Source organism: Mytilus californianus, unplaced genomic scaffold (assembly GCF_021869535.1).
Source record: "Mytilus californianus isolate M0D057914Y unplaced genomic scaffold, xbMytCali1.0.p SCAF_2, whole genome shotgun sequence".
Classification (NCBI taxonomy): domain Eukaryota; kingdom Metazoa; phylum Mollusca; class Bivalvia; order Mytilida; family Mytilidae; genus Mytilus; species Mytilus californianus.
The window spans coordinates 43,414,370-43,430,663 of record NW_026262668.1 but is presented as its reverse complement, the minus strand read 5'-3'; the positions used below and the strand labels follow the sequence as shown (position 1 = coordinate 43,430,663).

At 31.1% G+C, this 16,294-nt stretch overlaps 1 protein-coding gene across 1 annotated transcript in view; it reads right to left on the bottom strand.

Annotated features, from left to right (window-relative positions):
* Positions 1-1,746: 1,746 nt before the first annotated feature.
* The window catches only part of LOC127728000 (mucin-16-like), a 295,239-nt gene continuing 280,691 nt past the window's right edge, over positions 1,747-16,294 (bottom strand). The window contains exons 51-56 of the mRNA XM_052235153.1: positions 8,119-8,219; positions 7,053-7,206; positions 6,410-6,627; positions 6,091-6,185; positions 4,223-4,282; positions 1,747-2,702 (exon numbers count right to left, since the gene is read on the bottom strand). Of these exons, the coding sequence (XP_052091113.1) occupies positions 2,667-2,702; positions 4,223-4,282; positions 6,091-6,185; positions 6,410-6,627; positions 7,053-7,206; positions 8,119-8,219 (664 nt within the window). The 3' untranslated portion in view covers positions 1,747-2,666. The remainder of the gene's footprint in view (positions 2,703-4,222; positions 4,283-6,090; positions 6,186-6,409; positions 6,628-7,052; positions 7,207-8,118; positions 8,220-16,294) is intronic.

The following is a 16,294-nucleotide window of genomic DNA, read 5'->3' as shown; positions in this document are numbered from 1 at the left end:
TATGTCAATCCATTCAAATGAATGGAGTACTATTATATCTTGTGTAATAGAATTTTAAAGGGTTGAACATTTTAAAATGTGGTGTTTCTGATGACTGTGCTGATATTAATTTAAAATCAGATTTTGTTTGGTTGTTTTGCTATCTAAAACTTTCAAAGATTCTGACTACAATACATTGTGTTAAGTCTTTTCTGAGCATTATAGTTAACAAGATGAAAAATGTTACCTAGCTAGAAATGCTTTCAGGACAAACATTATGGATAAAATATAAAATTGGTTTCTTACATCTGATTTTATACCATAAACACATATATATATTGCCTCTTTTCAATCATTTTTTTTAACCAAGAGGGACTATCCATTTGCAGGTACAAAACTGGATACTTGACTTAATAATAAGTAATTATTCTTGGCCTGCTTGTCAGAATATATGGCAATGTGTTTGCTTCAGAGAAAAATTGAATAATTTTGCTAGTTGGTCTCCTGAATTCTTCATGACAATTTAAACTGCATTTTTACAGAGGGTCATCAGGTCTCTCCAGATTTCACCTAAAATACCTACTTAACTGTTATGTCAATCAGTCTAATTTCCACAAAGTCATTCATTCAATATGTTTACACATTTAACAACTTTCAGCCTCTCTTTAAAGACATATACATATTCAACTTCCTTGCAAAATCCTACCAAACACTTTGATAACATAGTTTGAATGCATTTTCTTTTTCTGGACAGTACGGCACAGAATTGTAACTGAAATGAAAATTGCAAAAACTACATTCACAGCCAACCACGTGAGCAAAAATATTTTGAGGACATCTTGCCTGGCATTGTTGTCATATGGTGGCTTCATTATTATTCGTGGGATACCAATTTTCAGGGATTTTGCATGTAAATGTGAACCACAAATTTAAATTTTCAACAAAGTACAAATTATACAGATTTGGGCAAAAACACTAAATCAAATATCCACAATCCATGAAAATTGGTACCCAGAAAATAAATGAATCCACAGTATTTACTAAACACATCAACATAGTTATGTAAAATAATTGAATTTGGATATCTTTTTGAATTCCATCATGACAAAGTTTAAAAAATTTCCATACTTTGATATTCACTGGGAGACTTTCAAATTTACCTTATGAAGAACTAAGAAAATTTATGAAATCAAAGTCGTTTGACAAAATCAAATAGCATGAATAGTAAAAAGCTGATCCTTGAAGACATATCACAATGATTAATGATGCATAATTACATGTACAAAGTCAGTAACTTCACAAAAAATATATGCAGAAGTACAAATACTATACATAACAATCATTTTTTGTTCCTCATGAATCTTTCTAATGAAATACTAAATTTAATTTATAGAATTTTGCTTTTTTAAGGCATTGTGGAGCAACAATTAACATTCATCTTATATTCCATTCTCACAAATTCTCTATATGGCCGTACATGTACAAGTATCAAACAAGTCCCAAGCATTCTCTATCAGCAGTGTTATATATATGTACAATTATCAAACAAGTGCCAAGCAAGCATACAGCAGTGTTATATACATGATATGTAACAAAAAAGTATCACAGATATATATAGACTGCCCCTCGTCATGAATGCTTATATTGAAATATATTTAATATATGCTGTATAAATATAATTTTTATTATTAATTTCCTATATACTTGAAACAAAGGAACAGTATTCCCTCCCCCCCCCCCCCCCCAAAAAAAAAAAAAAATCAGATGTAAAACAATAAATGCACTTTTTTATTTGTAAATACATTTTGTTGATGCTTTTGAAATTCAATATTCAACTATTGACAAAGGTTAACATAAACATATTCCATCTAAATGACAGTTAATTTTAATAATTTAAAATAGATTCAATGAATTTCATGTATTACAAACTATTCCTAAACAAATCTAAAAAAACTACTCTTGATTTTTAATCAGTATGACTAAATTACAGAAAATTTCATATTATTACATCATATTGGCTACTAATTCTGTATTCATTGTCAGATGTCACATAAATTTGATATCAATGAAATACAAATAACTGATTTTAAAACCAATCACCAATTTGTTAATGTTGGTATAGTCCTAATTTGTCAATCGACATGCTTTTATAATGAAATAGACAAGAATTTCATCACAGTTAATATTAAAGACTGTAAATAAACATCTTCTTTTCATGAAGTTTTCATTTTCACTCCTTCATAACTGGCAATAAGTTCCAATTTTATGGCTTTAGTTGTGGTAAAAGTAGAATGAAAACTAATTTTAATATGCATATAACATATTCACCATGTTATGTACATTTTTCAAATAGCAATGACATGTTATTCCCAAACATTCAACAAATATTCACCTGTAGAAGAATCTGAAATAGCAATTTATCATGTTTAATTTAAACTCATTTAAGATTATAAAATAATTCAATAAATTTAATCATTCTTCTTCTGCACTTTATCCAGTAACCAAAGTCACAAAATTTATGAACACTTGTGTAATCTCCAGGAAAGATAAATAATCCTATATAAATAAGCACCACATTAATAATCCAGGAAAGAGATTCTTCATCAAATTTCCGTTTCACTTTTTTACATTCCATTCTGTTCTAATTAGTGAACAAAATTTGGAAGACATCTTCTTAGGAATCTTTGCTATACATTAGAATCCCTCTTATGCAATATTTTCTCCTGAAATGTAACAAAAAAAAAAGTTAACATCTCTATTCAATATATGTAACTATTATATGACTATACATTTTCTGTTTTCTCGTTGGCTAAAAGAATATAATGAATCGTCTTTTGAATTACAATCATCGCTGGAAAAACCATTAGAGGTTCATATAAGATTTGGACAGCTAAACTGTACCTAAATATAGTTGTTTTCCTAGGCAATGCAAATGTAGGCTTATGATGTCATTCATTTATGTTTTTCTTTTTTTTCCTGTGTCAATTTTATTTTAGACAATTTATTGAATATTATAACTTATAAAAGTTACTTTTTGTCAAAGCAGATTATATATTTAATGTAACAAGAAAGCATAGCTGAAATGTCTCACTTGTTTTACTAACCATGATTGATTTTATGTTTATAGTCCTAAAGATAAAGTTTTACTATAAGTATCACATAAACTTAACATTATCAATGATCTGTGAAAATGAGGTCAAGGTAAGATAAACCAAGCCAGACACACATGTACACTTTACAATCATTCCATACACAAAATATAGTTGACCTTATTGCTTATAGTATCTAAGAAACAGATTTAACCAGGAAAACAGGTCAAAGATCATTGATCCATGAAATGAGGTCAAGGTCAGGTGAACCTTGTCTGTCAGACATGAAGACTATAAAAGGAACCCATATACCAAATATAGTTATCCTACTACTCATAAAAAAAAAATTTTGCAAGCAGTCGCTGAATAATGGAAATGAGTTCAAGGACAATGTACTTATGACAGACAGAATCTTTGAAACGTAAGGTATGAAGCATCCAGGTCTTCTTCCTTCTGAAATATAAAGCTTTATACAAATAGTTTACACCGCTGCTGCCACCAGATAGTAATCCCTATGTCTAGCATGTCGCAGGCGAGACAAAAACAAGAATATTTAAATATCTTGAGAAATACTAGAGATGGATCAAAATGTCATATAGTAAAACAAATGTTGACTTTTGATATCAGTTGATAAATCATACCAGAGATGTAATAGTTACCTCAGCCTTTGGCCTCAGTGATTATCACATCTCTGGGGTTGATAAATCATTGTATAAACTATATAAATTGTGTATTTATAAGATACAACTGTCACTACTCTCTAAGTCTATCCACCATTACCTATTCAGTGTGATTGACAATAAAGCTTTGTTGTATTGTTAGCTGAATATTTTATAAACACGCAAAATATGCTCCTCAGTGTTATAGTATATATTTTTCAAGGCTTCTTATTTATATGCTGCTTAAAAAAATAAAAATTGAAAGAAGTCAAGTAAAAAAAAGTATCAGATACAATAAATAATTCTAAAAATGAGTGTATAAATAATATTAGAATCAGATAAGCAATGAGTTCACAATATTTTTTGAAAAATTACCTACAAAACAAAGAGGAAAAATATGAAAAACAAATCAATTATATAAAAAAATATGTATTCTGTTACTTAAACAGTATAGTATGCACAGATGAAAATGTTAAATATAGATGAAATATTTACCTTCTTGCCTCTGAACAAGTCTGCCTCCTCTGCATCCACAAAAGGTCTTGGTATCTTAACCTAAAATCATAAGAAATGTTGACTATAAGTTTCCTTTTAATCATATTCATATGCAAAATAAATGGTCTGTGAGCAAGGGACAGTTTGAAGGAAAGACCAAGGAGGTACAAAATAACGGCTTACTTAGAAAAAATTCAATGTAAAAACGGAATTAAAAGCACACTCAAGATTTTTTGCTTTTTTCGAAACAATCATTTTCTGACAAAATATTAAAAGTTCTCCTCTCGAGACTTTAAAAAATCTGTATACTAGTTAAAATGATTGAACAATCCCATGTACAATTTGTAAACTTCCATTTTCCAAATTCAGTTAGAATTTTTTATCAATGAAAGTGAAGATTTTTTTGTCAAAACAAAATGGATTCTACTTTATGCTTACCTACTACAGTGTAATGAATGATAAACAATAAGTTGTTTAAAATTCATATTGCATAAAGATTAGTCTCAAACTTTTGAAATGACATAAGGAAATATATCAAAATCTATATGAACATGATGAAGCCTACTAACAAAAATCTAAAATAAATAAAAATCATCATTTGAAGACAATAACCACAATAAGTGTTTGTCTGATAATATTTGGTCATGGTAACTTATTTTTTAGATCTTGTCTAGCTAGCTGATCATTTTAGCTTTTAGATTTAACTCCACATATTATAGTTATCAAGATAATATCCAACAATAAAATGTGTCTTAAGGACATAGTGCTCCACACACACTATTGCATGATCAGAGACCCACAAAATCTGAGTCGAAACCTTTATTTGGAATATAATGAAAAGTTCACTTCATGACAAACATGTGTATCAAGGCTAAGTTGATGTGACCACAAAGTACCTTAAACCAAATCTTTTATCAAAACTTTAACCTAAAGTAGGAGGAACGGACTAACAGACATCAGAAAACATAATGCCCTACCACATGCTATTGGTGAGGCATGAAAATGCAAACAATTTGTAATAATTATCATTTGAAAGAAATTATTTCTATAAGGATACTTCTGATAATTTTGGTCAAAATGAACAGTTATTAGATCTTTACATTTATAACTTCTACCAGATACTCTCTACCTGTAATAGTTTTTAAGATATTGAAAAATACTTACTATGTTCTATATTTTAGCTTTTGCCATGTTAGATGATAGGCCGGTCTTCAGACACCACTTTTAAACTATTTTTAATTCTCTATTTCTTAAAATATTGTACATTTACAAAACTAGAGGCTCTAAAGAGCCTGCATTGCTCATCTAGGTCTATGTGCATCTTCAACAATGGACATTCTCAAACTTTGTGGACCAGAATAGAATTCATGACAAAAATGTTGTTTTTGTTGATCTTGTATTGCTGATAATTTTTTCTGTTTACAGTTTCTCTAAATCTTCTTGAGTTTTGCCCTTAACACAAAAAAAGGGGTGAAAAAATTAACATTTAAGTTCAATCACTCCTATACGGAGTCTACTAACGACATCAGCTAAATTTTTCATATTTGTAGATCTTATCTTGTTGATCATTTTGCTTTTTAAAGATTCTATATATCTATCATAGTTTTTCAAGATACACTAAAAATTTGTAAAAATCTTCATTAAAGAGCAATAACTCCAATAAGGAATTGACTGACAAATTGGCAGGCAGGGTCATTAGACACATTTTAAAACTAGATACCCCAATGATGATTGTGGTAAAGTTTGGTTAAATTTGGACCAGTACAAGATTTTTGTAAATGTTAAAGGACAACGACGGAAAGCCAAGTGATGAGAAAAGCTCAGTCGGGTGAGGTAAAAAACTGCAAGTATAGTAAAAAAAAAGTTACCTCTTCTCTGGGATCCAACATATCAAACATAAAATCCCAGGAGAAATTAGATCTCCTTGGTGGAACTTCCAAATCTTCCTCTCCTACTGTGGTATCTGCAAAACAATAAAAAAAAAAGTCAAAAATGATATGTCAGTTTTAAGAAGTATTGTTGAAAAAATCTACAAATAGTTGATTATGACATATACATTTATATTTGAAAATATCTTATTTACTGTGAAACTGTAATCAAAATAAACCGTTACAATAATTCACATTGTTTTAATTGAAAACAATTTTTCTGCATGTATGAAAAAAAGATAAAATATAGAACTCTCACCTGGTGCAAAATCAAGCCTTTCACTTGAATCCGCTCCAGTGGTAAAATCGTCTAAACCACCAGGACCAAAATATGGATGAACCAGTTCTTCAGGTTGATCTCGATGGTATTTGTCACCAGAGGTTCTACTCCACTGTCTCATGAAGTCTGTACCAAAAGCACCTCTTGTGCCTCTTAAACTTGGATCATATCTACCAAAGGCTGGCCCTACCTTCCAACTAATAATAAAATGAATTCTCAATCAAGAAAAAGTTAGTCAGCTCATATAGTTTAATTTCTTTACATCAACATGAACATTAATTACATCATTTTGAATAAAAATGGACTTTTACTTTCAGTTTCATTATGTCTGTGTATGTATTGTTTTGACTGTAGACAGTTTTTCTGCACTCATGTGCAAATAAAATAACATATAGGTATTATCATTTTGAATAAATATTCAGTTAATCTCATAAAGGACAAACCTTGCTTGAAATGTTTATAAAAAGTGACCAAACAAACAACTAATAATCCTTCAACTACATTCAGAATAATACTATCAATTATCTCTACTAAGGTGCTAAAGCTTTTAATTGTTTTTATATAAATGCATGAAAAATCAAATAAATGTTTCCAAAGCAACAGCTTTCATATTTATACTTACTCATCTTCTGATTGTTCTTGTACTGTTGATTCAGAATCTGATCTATATTTACGTCTACAACACATGCATATCATTATCGTTGAAATGATTAATGCTGAAATGGCTAGAGGCAATCCTATACCTAGGCCCAATATCAAATCTGATGAACTTTTACCTACAATAGAGGAACAATAGATTATGCTTACAATAAGTCTCCATTACCTTCAGGTTGTTTTAATAGATGTCTTAAAATTGTGGTGGTTCAAATGATCAGTAAAACTTTTTTAAATGAAAACTTAAATTTTAGAAAGTGATTTAATAATTTGTGTAAATTGTCACTTGAGGCATCTTTATTTTTCATCTGATTTTGTGTTCAAATGGGCAGATTGTTTCTTTAAACAATTTTTTCCTTCAAAATTTGATGGAAACAAAACCTCTGATGATTTTTTTTACAACCCATCTACCGCTAAAGCTGTGTAGCAAGAAAAGGATACAGATGACCACATTTTAATTTTTTTTTTCTGAAAATATTCAATGAAAACTTACATAACTGTTATTTAAAAATTCCATTGCCTTATTTCATTTTTCTTCCCCACATAATTTTGAATTTCCTGACAAAATCCTTATAAAATAATGAAATTTTGCACATCCTATAGATTAAACAACAAGGTCAGTGACATGTTCCTGTATTATTGTTTTTAAAAGTATAACAAAAGAATTTTGGAAAAATAAAACCCACATTTTTAGTTAATTTTGGCCCTTGATTATGCATCTTCATAAATAACAATGAAAAAATCTAATCTTGCTAGGCACAATTTCTGTTTTACTTTAAATGCCCCCCATATAGACAGGCAATGCTCAGGATTGCTTCAATTTGTTTCTGTGGAAGTTTACATTTACATGCCCATAAATAAATCAACCTACACATCATTTTAAGTTTACAAAGTAGTTCATACTAATTAGACTTCACCCTAAATTTAAATGTACTCAGTTGTCTGAAGGCCAACAGAACCTTAAAACATAAAATTGATCAGTGAGGTATTGCCATACTGCTTTAACATAACAATTAAGATAACATTTTACATACTTTGTACAGTGGTTGTAGTTCCTTCTGTAGTTGTAGTTCCTTCTGTAGTTGTAGTTCCTTCTGTAGTTGAGCTTGCAGTTTGTTCTGTTGTTGGTTTATTACTGAAATAGATACAAAAACTATATTGTACATGAATTATTGAGTTGTTGGTCTGTTGGTTTAAGGAAAATCTTACATTTAATGATACCCATTAAAAATCTTGTATCTATTAACTGTAGTGCAGATTTAAAAAATAAAAATATTAACAAAAAATAATTGGAGAATGTGTCTATGGGCCACAGATGCCCCTGTTTGTAAATATGCATGAGTCAACTTCCACATACAGATGCAGGATTCACGTAGTTAATAAAATTGAGAATGGAAATGGGAAATTTGTCAAAGAGACCGTTCTGTGATTATAAGCATTGTGTATAAATTTCATAACATGTTGTTGAGGCAAACTTAAGTTAGAGAACTGAAACGACAGATTTAGCAATTTTTCCATTTATAAAGGGGCATATCTCAAGAACGGTTAAAGTGTTGCTACCCAATTTCGAACTTGATCTGTGTTTTGTGGTAATAGCATTGTGTTTAAGTTTTATAACATTTGGTTGAGGCAAACTCAAGTTAGGGAACGGAAATGAATAAATCAGCAATTTTTATGTTTATAAAGGGGCATGACTCATGAACTGTAAAAGTGACGCCACCCAATTTCAAACTTGATCTGTGTTTTGTGGTAATAAGCATTGGGTATAAATTTTATTACATTTTGTTGTGGCAAACTAAAGTAAGAGAACGTAAATCAATTTTGGAGACATATGGACAGGATGGACAAGGGTAACACGCTACGGTGGGGGCATAAACATTTCTTACATACATATATGTCCTTGAAAATTCAAAGTTAAACTTGAGAAGTCAGGTGTCGGTGATTCTAGTAATCTGTTTTACTGTCAATTCTAATTTGACGTGCTTCTTTGGCTTTGTAAACAACAGTGTGATAAAATTTTAGATATATCTATACTTAGCGCAGACTCAGAGATGTACTATTAATGGCTGTTGCTATTTACCATCCACATGTATCGTAACCTATGTGCAAACACTATGTGGATTTCATTGTGTTCAAATTGAAATTGAAAAAGAAACTACAGAACCGTTATTCCTATTCTAATGCATAACAAAAAGAATAAAAGAACAGAATTCCAATGTCCCCCGCATTGCACATATTTTATATTTCCCAAGAAGCATAACTCTTTAAAAAAAGTCGATAGTCCACCATTATAAAACTTGTCCGAGATATTGCTGATATTAATCTATAGTATAAGTTTTAAAAAAATATGGCAATAATTGTACCCTTGAGAGCGCTGAGGTCATTTTCCATAAATTTAATATTTCCAATGGGCATAACTCTTTAAAATAAAATGCTTCGCTGGGCGCAGCTTGATACGACCGCAGAGGTCGAACCCTGAACAGTTGGGGCAAGTATGGACAGAACATTCAAGCTTGATACAGCTCTGAATTTGGATTGTGATTAAATATTTGACACAGCATAGGTTTCTGACACAGAAAGAATGTGGTCTAAGAACTTCAATTTTTTTAATTTACCTATTATGGTCCAATGTCCAAAATCAAAATACATGGTTAGATTCAGCATATCAAAGAACCCCATATATTCAATTTTTGTTGAAATCAAACAAAGTTTAATTTTGGACCCCAACTTGGACAAACTTGAAAACTGGTCCCATAATCAAAAATCTAAACACATGTTTAGATTCAGCATATCAAAGTACCCCAAGAATTCATTTTTTGTTAAAATCAAACTAAGTTTAATTTTGGACCCTTTGGACCTTAATGTAGACCAATTTAAAAAACGGGACCCAAAATTAAAAATCTAAAAACACGGTTAGATTTGGCATATCAAAGAACCCCAATAATTCAATTTTTGATGAAATCAAACAAAGTTTGATTTTGGACCCTTTTGACCTCAATATGAACCAATTTGATAGCGGGCCCACAAATAAAAAATCTAAATACAAGGTAAGATTCAGCATATCAAAGAACCCCATATATTCAATTTTTGTTGAAATCAAACAAAGTTTAATTTTGGACCCCAATTTGGACCAACTTGAAAACTTGGCCAAAAATCTAAAATCTAAATACATGTTTAGATTCAGCATATCAAAGAACCCCATATATTCAATTTTTGTTGAAATCAAACAAAGTTTAATTTTGTTGGACCCCAACTTGGACCAACTTGAAAACTGGGCTCATAATCAAAAATCTAAACACATGTTTAGATTCAGCATATCAAACAACCACAAAAATTCAATTTTTGTTAAAATCAAACTAAGTTTAATTTTGGACCCTTTGGACCTTAATGTAGACCAATCTAAAAAACGGGACCCAAAATTAAAAATCTAAATACACGGTTAGATTTGGCATATCAAAGAACCCCAATAATTCAATTTTTGATGAAATCAAACAAAGTTTAATTTTGGACCCTTTTGACCTCAATATGAACCAATTTGATAGCCGGCCCACAAATAAAAAATCTAAATACATGGTAAGATTCAGCATATCAAAGAACCCCATATATTCAATTTTTGTTGAAATCAAACAAAGTTTAATTTTGGACCCCAATTTGGACCAACTTGAAAACTGGGCCAAAAATCAAAAATCTAAATACATGTTTAGATTCAGCATATCAAAGAACCCCATATATTCAATTTTTGTTAAAATCAAACAAATTTTAATTTTGGACCCTTTGGACCTTAATGTAGACCAATTTGAAAACTGGATCCAAAATTAAAAATCTAAATACACGGTTAGATTTGGCATATCAAAGAACCCCAATAATTCAATTTTTGATGAAATCAAACAAAGTTTAATTTTGGACCCTTTTGACCTCAATATGAACCAATTTGATAGCGGGCCCACAATAAAAAATCTAAATACATGGTAAGATTCAGCATATCAAAGAACCCCATATATTCAATTTTTGTTGAAATCAAACAAAGTTTAATTTTGGACCCCAGTTTGGACCAACTTGAAAACTTGGCCAAAAATCTAAAATCTAAATACATGTTTAGATTCAGCATATCAAAGAACCCCATGTATTCAATTTTTGTTGAAATCAAACAAAGTTTAATTTTGGACCCCAACTTGGACCAACTTGAAAACTGGGCCCATAATCAAAAATCTAAACACATGTTTAGATTCAGCATATCAAAGAACCCCAAGAATTCAATTTTTGTTAAAATCAAACTTAGTTTAATTTTGGACCCTTTGGACCTTAATGTAGACCAATTTAAAAAACGGGACCCAAAATTAAAAATCTAAATACACGGTTAGATTTGGCATATCAAAGAACCCCAATAATTCAATTTTTGATGAAATCAAACAAAGTTTAATTTTGGACCCTTTGACCTCAATATGAACCAATTTGATAGCTGGGTCCACAAATAAAAAATCTAAATACATGGTTAGATTCAGCATATCAAAGAACCCCATATATTCAATTTTTGTTAAAATCAAACAAATTTTAATTTTGGACCCTTTGGACCTTAATGTAGACCAATTTGAAAACTGGATCCAAAATTAAAAATCTAAATACATTGTTAGATTCGGCATAACAAATAAATAAATGTGGTCAAAGATTTTACAAATCTAATGCGCCATACTGTGCAATTAAAGATTACTTCTTGAAATTTTTCAATATTTGAAATTTGAAAAAAAAATAATATTTGAAGAATAATTCTTTTTAATTTCTGAAATCTGAAATGAAAAAAATTGACCTCCCACAATTTCTTTTTACCCCCCCCCCCCCATTTTTTCCCCCAAACCTTAATTACCCATTTAAATTTACCATAGTGCTAACTTAATCTATTTTATAATAGAATTTAAAATATAGTTTCAAATCTTTCATATGGATTTTTTTGTAAAAAAAAAAGATGCAACATTTGCAGATATTTTTACTGGTCTCCCTTTATAAATATGCATTTCTTTAAACATAATTTAAAAGCAGTGTAAGGGAAGTAACCAAAACGTTGTATTTGAATTACCTCCCTTACACTGTTTTAAATTATCTTAATTGTTCATTAACCATTACTTTATACATAATTTAAAAGCAGTGTAAGGGAGATAATTTCAATGATGTATTTGATTTATCTCCCTTACACTGCTTTAAATTATGTTTTGTACTAAAGTATTTGTCCATTAACCAGGACAACCTTGTTTTTCCCCCTTTTTTGCCCCTTATTCTTAAACGGTTTGAGCCATAACCCCTCAAAGCAAATCCTAACCATCCCTTTGTCGTATGGAAACTTGTAGTATAATTTCAGAGAGATCCATACACCGTTCCACAGTTATTGTCTGGAAACTAGAAAATGCTTATTTTTGGCCCCTTTTTGGCCCCTAATTCCTTAACTGTTGGTACCATAACCCCCAAAATCAATCCCCACCTTCCTTTTGTTGTATTGAACCTTATGGTAAAATTTCATAGAGATCCATTCATTTAAACTAAAGTTTGAGTGCGAAAACTAATGCGTCTTCGGACGACGACGACGACGACGCCAACGTCATACCAATATACGACCACAAAAATTTGTTTGCGGTCGTATAAAAAATTTGATCAGTCACCATTATAAAACTTGTCCGAGATATTGCTGATATTAACCTATAGTATAAGTTTTATAAAAATCTGGCAAGAATTGTCCCCGTGAGAGCGCTGACCATTTTCCATATATTTAATATTTCCTAGGGGCATAACTCTTTAAAAAAAAAGTTGATCAGTCACCATTATAAAACTTGTCGAGATATTGCTGATATTAACCTATAGTATAAGTTTTATAAAAATCTGGCAAGAATTGTACCCGTGAGAGCACTAACGAGACCATTTTCCATATATTTAATATCTAAGGGACATTTTTCTTTTAAAAAAAGTCAATCATCCACCATTATAGAACTTGTCCGAGATATTGTTGATATTAACCTATAGTATAAGTTTTATAAAAATCTGGCAAGAATTGTACCCTTGAGAGCGCTATTGAGGTCATTTTCCCTAAATCTAATATTTCCAAGGGCATAACTCTTTAAAAAAAAGTCGATCTTCCACCATTATAGAACTTGTCCGAGATATTGTTGATATTAACCTATAGTATAAGTTTTAAAAAAATCTGGCAAGAATTGTACCCGTGAGAGTTGTTAACTATTGTGTTTTCTATTATTTTGTTTATATTATTTTCAGGTACTTGTTACTTGGTGGGTTTTGTTTATAGATTAGTAAAGACATTAGATTAGACAATAGATTTTATATTGAAGCCATAATTAGTCAACCAACAGTGGTAGCAGATCTAGAGCTAAACTAGAGGCTCTCAAGAGCCTGTGTCGATCACCTGTATTTTCTGATACTTTGGAAATCATGTAAAATAAGGTTAAAATCATAATTAATAGTATTAGATATTACATATTATAATGATATCTAAGATAATAACAAATAAAATGCTCCGCAGGGCGCAGCTTGATACGACCGCAGAGGTCCAACCCTGAACAGTTGGGGCAAGTATGGGCACAACATTCAAGCTTGATACAGCTTTGCATTTGGATTGTGATTAAATATTTGACACAGCATAGGTTTCTGACACAGAATGAATGTGGTCTAAGAACTTAAACATTTAAATTGGACATTCAACTATTATGGTCCAATATCCAAAATCTGAATACATGGTTAGATTCAGCATATCAAAGAACCCCATATATTCAATTTTTGTTGAAATCAAACAAAGTTTAATTTTGGACTCCGATTTGGACCAACTTGAAAACTGGGCCCATAATCAAAAATCTAAATACATGTTTGGATTCAGCATATCAAAGAACCCTAAGAATTCAATTTTTGTTAAAATCAAACTAAGTTTAATTTTGGACCCTTTGGACCATAATGTAGACCAATTTGAAAACGGAACCAAAAATTGAGAATCTAAATACACGGTTAGATTCGGCATATCAAAGAACCCCAATAATTCAATTTTTGATGAAATCAAACAAAGTTTAATTTTGGACCCTTTGGACCTCAATGTGGACCAATTTAAAAACGGGGCCCAAAATCCAAAAACTAAATACACAGTTAGATTCAGCATATTAAAGAACCCCAAGAATTCAAGAATAAAACCCCATTGAAATTGGTCAAGAAATAAGCAATTTATACGAAGTATCTTCTTTTGCACAATACTGTGCAATTAAATATTTCTTGCTATTGCGCAATACTGTACAATTGACAATTTCTTGCTCTTGCGCAATATTGTGCTATTGGATATTTCTTGCTATTGCGCAATACTGTACAATTGACAATTTCTTGCTATTGCGCAATATTGTGCTATTGGATATTTCTTGCTATTGCACAATACTGTACAATTGAAGATTTCTTGCTATTGTGCAATACTGTGAAATTGAAAATTTCTTGCTATTGCACAATACTTATTATATAATAATTTACACATCCTGTTTGGTGTGTATCTCCTACCATATCATTATTATTTGCTTTTAATATAAATCAGAAATAACCAACTTAAAATGGAAAAAAAAAGGAAAAAAAGAAAATTTTTTGAACCCCCTTATGATTCATCACCCCCAAACACATTCCCAGCCTTCCCTTTGTGGTATGGTACCTTGCAGTACACTTTCAGAGAGATCCATACACTTGAACACAAGTTATTGTCTGGAAACTAGAAAAAAAAAATTTTTGGCCCCTTTTTGGCCCCAAATTCCTAAACGTTTAGGGCAATTACCCCCAAACTCAAACCCAGCTTTCCCTTTGTGATATGGAACCTTGTAGTACAATTTCAGAAAGATCCATACACTTACACACAAGTTATTGTCCCGAAACTAGAAAAATGCTTGTTTTTTGCCCCTTTTTGGCCCCTAATTCCTAAAATATTGAGGCAATTACCTCCATCATCAATCCCAGCCTTCCCTTTGTGATATGGTACCTTGCAGTACAATTTCAGAGAGATCCATACACTTGAACACAAGTTATTGTCTGGAAACTAGAAAAATGCTTATTTTTGGCCCCTTTTTGGCCCCAAATTCCTAAACGTTTCGGCAATTACCCCCAAACTCAATTCCAGCTTTCCCTTTGTGATATGGAACTTTGTAGTACAATTTCAGAAAGATCCATACACTTACACACAAGTTATTGTCATGAAACTAGAAAAATGCTTGTTTTTTGCCCCTTTTTTGGCCCCTAATTCCTAAAATTTTGAGGCAATTACCCCCAAAATCAATCCCAGCATTCCTTTTGTGATATGGAACTTTGTAGTACAATGTCAGAGAGATCCATACACTAACACACAAGTTATTGTCATGAAACTAGAAAAATGCTTGTTTTTTGCCCCTTTTTTGGCCCCTAATTCCTAAAATTTTGAGGCAATTATCCCCAAAATCAATCCCAGCATTCCTTTTGTGATATGGAACCTTGTGGTACAATGTCAGAGAGATCCATACACTAACACACAAGTTATGTCTGGAAGTTACAAAAATGCTTATTTTTGGCACCTAATTCCTTTACTCTTGGTACCATAACCCCCAAAATCAATCCCAACCTTCCTTTTGTAGTATTGAACCTTGTGGTAAAATTTCATAGAGATCCATTCACTTAAACTAAAGTTAGAGTGCGAAAACCAATGTGTCTTCAGACGACGACAACACCGACGACGACGCCAACGTCGTACCAATATACGACCACAAAAATTTTTTTGCGGTCGTATAAAAACTGCAAAATTTTTGTAAAATTACTAACTCAGGGGCTCAATCTAAATCTGATGAACATTTTTGCCACCTGTCAGATTTGCTCTAAATGCTTTAGTTTCAGATATAAACCAAAAACTGCATTTTACCCCTATGTTCTATTTTTCACCAAGTTGGCCATGATGGTTGGTTGGCAGGGTCATTGGACAAATTTTTTAAACTAGATACCCTAATAATGATTATGGCCAAGTATGGTTAAATTTGTCTCAGTAGTTTCAGAGAAGAAGATTTTTGTAAAAGATTACAAAAATTTACGAAAAATTGTTAAAAATTGACTATTAAGGGCAAAAACTCCTAAAGGGTATGGCTGACAATTTTGGTCATACATCTTATTTGTAGATCTTACTTTGCTGAACATTATTGCTGTTCACAGTTTATCTCTATCTATAATAATATTCAT